Here is a 9,825-nt window from a genome sequence, read left to right as displayed (position 1 = left end):
ATCTTAAAAGTAGAGAGATTACAAAAGATTTTGTAGGCGATAGAATACTTGCAACCTTTGACGCTTAACCTCTTGAAACGAAGCAAATTTATTCATCGTATAAACATGAGACATGAGTTGTTACAGACAAGAATCTATACACGACTATTTCTCGTCTAATCTAAAAAAAATGGTATAATGATGTGTGTGAATGTGTGTGTGTGTAGTATTTAGCTTAATGACCAAAAGAATAAAAGTATGTAAAACAAATGCACATCCCTGTCGATTATGAGAGAACATCGGAAGTCTGTGCTTCGCGAGCAACCTTGATAAATACATCCTCCAGGGTTGTGTCGGCTAGACCCCATGCTTGGACTGTGAACCTCTTCTTTGCATCCTCAACAGCCTTGAAAACGTTGGAAATCCGAATTTCATGTTTTGGGATCTCAAATTTCTGCGTGCCTGAAATGTGGTATATCTTTTGGGAGTTTCGGGATAGGTTTTGCACCATTTTTTCAACTTCTGCGTCATGCTCAGCTGAAGTCGTCATTGTAAAAACATACGACCCTCCGTATCTTCCTTTCAGCTATTATTGACAAAACCCAACATTTTATTAGATGATACTCTATATCATAAAAATAAGCTAATTTCGGACATCCAACGAACAAATATTCAGACTGGTCATCCAACGAACAAAACAGACTCAGCCTAAAGGCAATTAATAGTGGTTATTCTCCCGAACACACCCTGATACAGAATGACCTGACCAAAATGTAAGCATATCCAAAATACTCGTTGTTGGACTGACCCAACCCGAACTACCGCTTTCCAGATCTAGTTAAGGGGGCTCTAGTCTTCTGATAATGCATAGTGAAGATTGATAGTAAGACATCATCATAAGCCATGTATAGTAGTTGTTTCGAGACATCAGTGGAATTTTTTAGCAACTGACTAGTCTCTAACCGCGGCCTCTTTTTGTTTGCATACCTAAGCTATTCATCTACTACCTGCAACACAGTAGACTGGTTTTAGCATGAATGAGCTACCAAGTGAGAAGGTTGTTACCTCTTTTGGGTTTCCAATACATTGCAAGCCGCCATCAACAAAAATTCCGATCCTATCACAGAGGACCTCTGCCTCTTCCATAGAGTGGGCTGCAAAAAGCAGATAAATTTTACGTTAATATACAACTTTAATTCTTTTAAAAAGAAAAAATTTCCTACCTTTTAACGGTTCTCTGCGTGGGGAGAAAAGGGCGGGGAAAAAAATATTCGAGAGAATATTCAAAAGTAAACGGTAAATTCCATTTTTATTAGCCAGATTTTACGTAAGGTAGCAAAAACATAATAAAAATGGTATCTAGAAATGAACCGTTGGCTTTTGAAGCCGAGGAGTAAAAACAAGGGATCAGAAAGAGTACTTGTCAGAATGATTGCTCTGTCTTGTTTTGCTTGCTTCACTACATTCCAGAGGTTATTTCTTGAGGCAGGATCAAGTCCAGTGCTTGGTTCATCCATGTAAACAACCTTCCGATAGCAACGAAGTTACATCATACAACGGGAATTTAGAATTTTTTCGCTAGGAAGAAAAAATATTATTTAATCTTTAAAAGATCAGAAGAGAACAAGGAGCCCTAATACAAAAATCAACACTAAGATGGCCAATTGTGTTCTACGCAGTAAACGTAGTTGAGATACCCTTAAAGCACACATTTCTTTGGCACAACAAATATGGGATAGGAAACATCCGGAATTAGTCAACCAAACGTATTCGGAGGAGCCAACAGCGGAAATAATACAACAAACGGGCATAAGTTGAGGAAATTTTGGGTTAAAGCTTTGAAAGAAAGACATAAAACTGATTTCAACGTTACCTTAGGGTCGCCAATCAAGGAAATAGCAACACTTAGCCTACGCTTCATTCCTCCACTGTATTTTCCAGCAAACTTATCACCAACACCCCCATGATATAAATTAACACTTTTTAATGAATCGTCTACTGCCTGTGGGGAAAAACATAGAAAAGGGTAGATAAAATTAGAGTAAGGCAGAACACCATTATTGTCCATTAAGAAAGAAAAATCCGACTCTCCAGCCGTTTTAGATGTGAAAGACTAACCTGTAGTAAGGCAGGGCCTTTAAGATTCTTAAGGCGTCCGTAAAAGAGAAGGTGTTCCCTTCCTGTTAAGGTTTCCCAGAGTAAGCTGAAAATCCATGAAACATGGAAACTTATTAGCCTAGATTTGGAAACTCCAACAGCCAGCTTTACATTGTTTACACATATTAGCAGAGTAATTATCGCAGAAACATACTCGTGCTGAGGACAAACTCCCATACTGGTATATATTTCGCCCATTTGAGTGCAAATGTCCAATCCCTCCACAAGTGCTTTTCCAGATGTAGGCTCTGTTAGTCCGATCATCTGTGGAAACAAATGATTGACATTAATTATTTTGATTTTCATTGAGCAACCATTAACTAGCTCAAAATCTTGGACAGACTGCTTAACCTTCGCCTATTTTTTGGACTATATACATTTAGAGGCGCTTTATAACAAGATTGAAGATTGCAGGAGACTCTGCTGTTCCAAAATCGTAGAATGTCCCAAATACTTGCAAAAATTATCATAACCTGACTGATACCTTAATCTTACTAATAGTCCTTTCTCGTGTGGAAGACATTACTGCTTATCATTTAGCTTGCTCAAAATAAGTAAATATTTATATGAAATCGGGGGAGTAAAGAAATGAAAAATTACACATTTGTTGATACGCCTAATCTACAGGATACTTCTTCGAATACATTCCAAGGGTGATACAATTCTCACAAGTCATTAAAGGGCAGCCCGGTGCACGAAGGCGTCCCCGCTAGGCGAGGGTCCGGGGAAGGGTCCCACCACAAGGGTGTAATTGGGGCAAGCCTTCCCTTGCCATTTTGGCAAGAGGCCGCTCCAAGGACTTGAACCTGTGACCTCACGGTCACAAAGCAACACCTTCAATTCTCACAAGTCATTATTTTTGGAAAATGACGGTTTGGACATGCTTACCATGCTTATAAAAGAGGTCTTTCCTGCACCATTGGGACCGAGCATTCCAAAGCATTCACCACGGGATACAGCAAGAGACAATCCTTTGACCGCAAGCTTTGGGGGATTCCCATCCCTTCCTGGGTAGATCTTTCTTAGGTTGTCACAAATGATGGCATTACTCGAACTTGATTCTAATATCATCTGTTCTACCCTCTCCCTCTGATTTGGAAAAGCAAACAAGATTATCATGAAAAGAGAGATCAAGGCATCAAGCATCATCTAAGATGAAATAAATGGTATAGTCGAAAGTGGGTGAGTGATATGCCTTCACCCTTTTCATCACAAGAAAATAAAATTAGGGGGAAAGAAAAGTTGAAAACAGTAAAAAAAAAAGCTGCTTAACAGCAACAAAGCCTTAATCCCAAAATGATTTGACGTCGGCTGAATGAATCATCATTTGCAACAGTCAATGATAGGTAAAATAACGAAAAAGATGAACGGAGAACACACACACACAAAAAAAAAGATTGTCAATAAGATTAAGACGCTGAAAGAATAGGATAATACATGTAAAAAGAAATGACAATTTGTGCTACTGGTCTAACGGGTCAGGATACCGAAGAATTACCGGCACTAACAATTCTATAAATGCAATTAGGCGGTATGAAAGGGTGCTAGCCCAAATTGAAAGAAATTTTCCAATCAAATAACTTCGAGAAAAAAATAAATATGCCAAGAAAGAAGTAAAAGACCTCTTGGACCACATCAGCTTTCTCCATCTCGACAAAGACTTTAGATCCTTGCTTCCGCAAACTAGGTTTCCTTGAAACAGTTGCGGACTTTTTCCGGAAGTTGCGGAAAAAGACTAAAGGATTTTTGATCACACCCCTTCCTGATGATCCAGCTTGATCAATATAAAATGCGAAGGGAAGCAATATCAGCCACTCAAGAAACATGATTATGAGAACCTCTTTCATCCCGTTCCCATCATCACTCAAATTTTTCCATCTCATACCATCGGTGTTCATAAGAGCGCCAATGAAAGAATATTGTCCAAATTCATACAAACCGCGAAAAAGGGAGAATCCGGGATAAAGTTCCATCACTATTACCCATGCTCCTAATAACAAACAAATGGCAGTAGATTAGCTCTGCTTATTAACAAACAACTACGAACGAGTTAACAAGAGGGACGAAGAGGCACAATTAAAAACCATGAAACAACTAACAGGGAAAGACACATTTGACACATTCCCCAGCCCAATGCCAAGCCAATACAATTAAGTAGATGGATAAGACATGCCATTGCCAATGTTTGCAATCATTTATGTCTGTAATCCATGTTACTCGCTCCGCCTTGGTCAAGTGTGTAAGTGTGACAAAAAAGGGGAGATAGATAGTGCTTTTGGGATATTTAAATTGAAAGAGAAGGTTGCACATGCGAAAAGATAACAGGGTACTAAATATGTTCTTGGTGAAAAAACAAAGAAAAAATGCATCATTTCTCATCACAAATACTTCCCTAAGATGGAATCGTAAACAATTGACCAAGACACCTAAAAGAGGAATATGTAATAAATAGATCGGGATGGAAGGAGTATATTGCATTCCCTGCACTCTTCCAGCATGTGAAACTCAACCAGCTTTATTTCAATAACCAACTGCAAGTAACTCATTGTTGTCAACTAAAAGACTACTTTATAGCGGATTAACGCAATGGACTATCTCACCAATTCACCACTATGTTTCCAGACATAAATTTCACAGCGATCACATCAGGCAAAAACATAATGGGAGCTGAATTCTATAGCCATGAACTTTTTCACTATTTTCCTAATATGCACCTTGGTTTTATGAATGCTATCAACATTACCAGTGATTGGAAGCAGTAGTGACACATAACCATTTATAACTCTGGCGTTTTTCAGAGAACTATACCACAGCTAGAAAAATAAGTACGACGACTACAACAAATCTACAGACTTTTAAGAGAAACGCATCTTCTCCTGACACAAACGTTAAGTACTTACTTGGAAATGTGGTGTCTTGAACAAAATATTGAAATAAAAATCCTCCTAATAACCCAGTTCCAAATGTCAACAAATAACCTACAGCTGTGAAGTTTAGCAAAAAAAATCAGTATCAAGTAGCTACAACAAATTTCAATGTGAGAAAAGGCAAGGGTATATAAACCAAAAGTAAAACCTCTAGCAGATAAAACATTCGAAAAAAGGGGGGCCACAAGAAAGGCTACTGCGATCTGCAGGTTTACATAAAGGAAATAGAAGACAACTTGAATGGTGTAATCGTTCGTTGTGAAGATCTTCAGTCCTACAGAGAAAAAATAAGACGAAGTACTACATATCAAAGAAGCTCGTTGTGCAACATATTGTATCTAATAGAGTTGACGTTTAGTTACCAATAAGTGATCCAAATATCACAAAACATATCATATAGATCACAGATATGGCCAGAAAGTAAGCATATGAAATTGTCCAATACGGCCCATCACCAAGCCCATGCATTTTCATCATTATTCTTAATCTTTGTTGCTTTTCATAGACCAAAGCTGTCAAAACAACCTGCACGAAGTTGCAGGATATCAAAACTGAAACTTCTACTATGAACTCAAAATTACCGATAACTTAGAACCAACAAGAACTGAAGAAATCGTATAAAAGAAAATGTCACTCAAAGTTGTCAACCAAGAGTTTGGGACAAGGTACTACATGATATGAGAGTGAATGTATGGCATGCTCAAAATGATCATCACGAAAATTAGTCAAGAGGAAGATACATAAATCCTAGATTATAAAATCCCTTGAAGACAGACAGTTCCATGATTTCCTAGTATCCAATATCCATTATATTTTGTTCATTGTAGGATGTGAAAATAAACGAGAACTAGCATCCAGTAACTTCTAAGCCTTGTAGTTAAGATATTGATACTTAAATAAGAGTCAAATTCGTCCCCCTCCTTCCTCAGTGCAAATCTTTTTTTTTTTTTTTTTTTTTTTGCAACACCATCAATATGAATGAATGAAATTATCTATATATCACATTTATAGTATAGTGTTGACGAAAATCAGATGTCACAGTAACATCAAGATATCCAACCATAGTAAAGATGTCACCGAATAAGATCAGCAAGAATCCCACAAATACTAAGAAAAAGTGAGCATGCTAGCCATACTTACCGGAAATAGTGCTATAATGACATATGTAAAGAACTGTGCGCTGAGCAGAGAGGAGATATCAAGGCTAAGTTGAGTTCCAGGCTTGGGCATTTCTTTGACATACTCAAGAAGCATTTTGGCATTTGGTCCAAGAAGAAACTGCAGGTATGCATTTGATACCTGTGGTTTGAAAATAAATAATTTATGTTAAACAAAAAGCATATAATGCACACCCAATATAGCTATTAATTTTTCCATTTTTAATAATCAAACACATAGCTGAAATTAAAATTTCAATCAATGCTGAGCTCCAAGCCAAAATGGAAATTAGGTAGAGCGTCATATACTGTATAAAGTTTATGTAGTGTCAGTTTTAACTAGCAGGGTTAGCCACAATACCCCATTTCACATAGGCTTCCATATCACTAATAATTTGCTTGGCAAAATTATCATTAAACCGTAATGTGGAAATAGAAACTCAGACACATGTAAAGTTATAGAACAAACCCTTCTGTTGGCAGCGGCATTAGTAATTTAGACACATATTTAACCAGTAATTATGTCATTTTGGGACTAGGGCTTTGTTGTCATTGTTTTGGTCATGTCATTCATTAGTCTAAGAAAAAGACAAGTCAATAACAAAATCTTACAGCGAGAATTGACTAATAAAAGGAAGGGACGGGAAGTAATAAATTAATGGAACCGAGTCTAAATGATTTATTTGTTAGCAGCGGATGATGCAGCATAGCATATTTCTCACGACATTGTTCTTAACTTTATCCCTCACTACAAAGTGGTTACCTTGTTACCTATTTAGGCTCTACCTGAAGGTTAAACAGAAACAGAATACGTATCAATGCTTAGATAAGGTTTCAACTATCTATATGCACGGATGCACCTGTGTAGGGTAGAGGCTTTGGAGTTTTGGGTGACAGTGTGGTGTGGAAGGTCAATGGTCACGCTCAACAAAACAAAAGACCAATATTGCAGACATCATAGAGTTTAGAAAAAAAAAAAAGTTTAATAGGTTAGGGACAAATACCAAATTTATCGACCGCGCTACTCGAATCAATCCAGGTACAGAAAATCCAGTGTCATTTTTATATGTCGCGTTGTACCATACATTGATGTTAAAACTGTTGGCGTCTGAGTCGAGGAAATCATACGCTGTTAAATTGGGAGTATTAACAATGTGAGTACAGTGCCATAGTATATTATCGACTAACTTCGAACTATTAAGATACATACCTGCGACATATTCTTCTATTTTCTTTTCCGGAGTACCTTTGCGATAACCCTTGTACAGCTCATCGTTAACAACGGAGGAACTATTGCGCCAAAGGTGGAGACCTTGAACACACGTTACATCTAGATACAAACATTAGTAGGACAGTCAGAACAGCATAGAAAATAAAAGCGAGAATCCTATTTTACAAATGACCATACAACTCACTGAAGAGTGAAGACTTAACGACCAACAAACTATAGGAGTATTTGATCCTCGAATACTCAGTTACATATTAAGATAACAGTTATACGACTTATACCTTGCTGTGTAGTAACTGATGCAATCTTAATAGGCAATGACAAATTTAAACCCGGTGGGCAGGCTGGCCGAACAACATAAAGAGGAAGCCCCGAGAAGTATGCCGGATCAAGAAAATTTTGTATATCTGGATTTGAAGAGGATCCCTGAATCATTTCATCATCTTATGATTTAATACCTAACAAATACAACTACCAAAGAACAAAAAATGCCAGTCAAAACAACTTACCAAGACATTTTCTGCAAAAACACGCAAAAGATCCGAGGATTCGAAGGACGAAGAAGTTGGATACAGATTACTTGCCAAACCTATGAAGTGAATACCAAATCATGAAAATAACATTTGAAAATACTGTCTCCATCCCATTAACATTACCCACATTTGACTTTGGTTGTCAGCTTTGAGCATAAATTCCTCCAAATATTTAGAGTTGCAGTGTGAAACTTGTCACATTTGATTCATCAAAACAACTATTATCATATTTGAAAAGTCGGAGCTTTTGCATATTATGAGAAAATATCAGTCAAAGGCGCTCTCATTTGAACAACAAAGTCAAATTGGGACCATATAAACCGGATATAGGGAGTATAACTGAAGCAAAAGTAACTTGATAACTTGGAAGAGATACACACTTTGCCCAAAAGTTAGATTTTTTCCAGTCGTCAGTATAGTGACCGGGCAGGAACCTGTCCGTCTACATGACTCATTAGGCAAATTTGGAAACGTGTTGAAATCTGTCTCAGTTGCTCGAAACTCGGGAGCTGGGACTTGAAGCAATGGAGGCCATTTTGGGGGACTAGGAATTGGACAACTTATGGCTTGGTCTAATGTCGAATACTGAACACCACATACTCTAGTTCCATTAACCTGAGCACAACCACATCTGTACTTTTCTTTGCCCAATTCATTGTTTATCACTCTTTGTAGGACAGAGAGTAGAACACACAGCATAACCGGGAATATGATAAGACAGACATTCGAACGTTTGTTTCGTTTCTGCAATGAAACAAGACACCCAACTAAACTATATCAGCAAAGAACAGACTCTCATAGCATTCTATATTCAGGAGAAAACAACATTTCAACAGCATTCTATAGCATTCCTAAGCTAAAACTTACATCAAGCTATCTGAAATCCAGTCAGAATCACACATTGCCAGCAGTAGCGGAACTAAGGGGGGCTAGCAGGGACGGTTACCCCAAACAACAAACAAATTTCAAAACTTTTATTTTACGGATTGATCGTATATCATTACTAGTTTGCCCCCTGAAATTTTTTGCCCAAAACTACAAATCCTGGTTCCGCCACTGATTACCAGCCAAAAATTTACAAAAAAAATGCAACTTTCCTCAATTAAAACAAGGAATAAAACAATAATCAACAATGGATTATAACAAATTACAACAAACAAGGTACAATTAACTGCAAAACCAATCAAATATCTCTGAAATTTTCAGTCAACAGATGAAAAAAAGTCAAAACTTATTAATTTGGGAATCAATAACGCAAAATCCAATTAATTTATCAAATACCCAACAATGTTTTTGACTTTTTAAAATTAACCCATCAATTATTTCAGTTAATTGAAGATGCCCATCAATCAAACACACAAGAAAGTTGAATTAAACTCAAAACCCAATTGATTAATTGAGATGAAAATTCGTAATTATTCCATTAATTAATATGAAATTTATGTAATTAATGAGAGTAAGATGAGTAAGAATTAAAGACCTGATAGATTAAGTTTTTGCGAAGTAAAGCATCAGCTTGAGTGGAGAAACTAGCGCGCCCATATGAAGGATCCGCCATTAATGGAGGGGTTTTGTTTGTGTTAGATAAACTAACACACAATTTCGCGCATTTAATACCTTCAAAGTTCAACGGTTATTACTTCTGACCACTTCTCTTAAAAAAATGGTTTATATACGTCGTCACAACGCACGACTCCTGATTTAGTAGATCTCGGTTAGTTTAATGGATAAAGTTGTGTCGGGAGTCGGGACTCGGGTGGTACTTTTGGGTTGAGCTCTCCAAGCACGAACCCGCTTGAATAACCTATTCATTAAATTAACTAAATTATTTTAATTCCCCATCA

The 9,825-nt window shown here is 37.2% G+C and overlaps 1 protein-coding gene across 1 annotated transcript; it reads right to left on the bottom strand.

Annotated features, from left to right (window-relative positions):
- Window positions 1-72: 72 nt before the first annotated feature.
- LOC141610695 (ABC transporter A family member 7-like) lies at window positions 73-9,652 on the bottom strand. Its single transcript, XM_074428914.1, has 18 exons — window positions 9,462-9,652; window positions 8,362-8,725; window positions 7,958-8,037; window positions 7,730-7,874; window positions 7,431-7,550; window positions 7,225-7,349; window positions 6,204-6,362; window positions 5,426-5,588; window positions 5,212-5,337; window positions 5,037-5,120; window positions 3,759-4,126; window positions 3,025-3,225; window positions 2,291-2,400; window positions 2,098-2,182; window positions 1,853-1,981; window positions 1,400-1,505; window positions 1,045-1,133; window positions 73-565 (listed from the first exon to the last, which is right to left on the bottom strand). Exons 1-18 carry the CDS (start codon window positions 9,537-9,539, stop codon window positions 266-268), a joined length of 2,832 nt encoding a protein of 943 aa, XP_074285015.1. The 5' UTR covers window positions 9,540-9,652; the 3' UTR covers window positions 73-265.
- Between the last annotated feature and the right edge of the window lie 173 nt (window positions 9,653-9,825).

The sequence above is a fragment of the Silene latifolia genome, chromosome 11, assembly GCF_048544455.1.
Source record: "Silene latifolia isolate original U9 population chromosome 11, ASM4854445v1, whole genome shotgun sequence".
Taxonomy (NCBI): Eukaryota; Viridiplantae; Streptophyta; class Magnoliopsida; order Caryophyllales; family Caryophyllaceae; genus Silene; species Silene latifolia.
The sequence above is the reverse complement of the archived record's forward strand: the minus strand, read 5'-3'. Positions and strand labels throughout refer to the sequence as shown.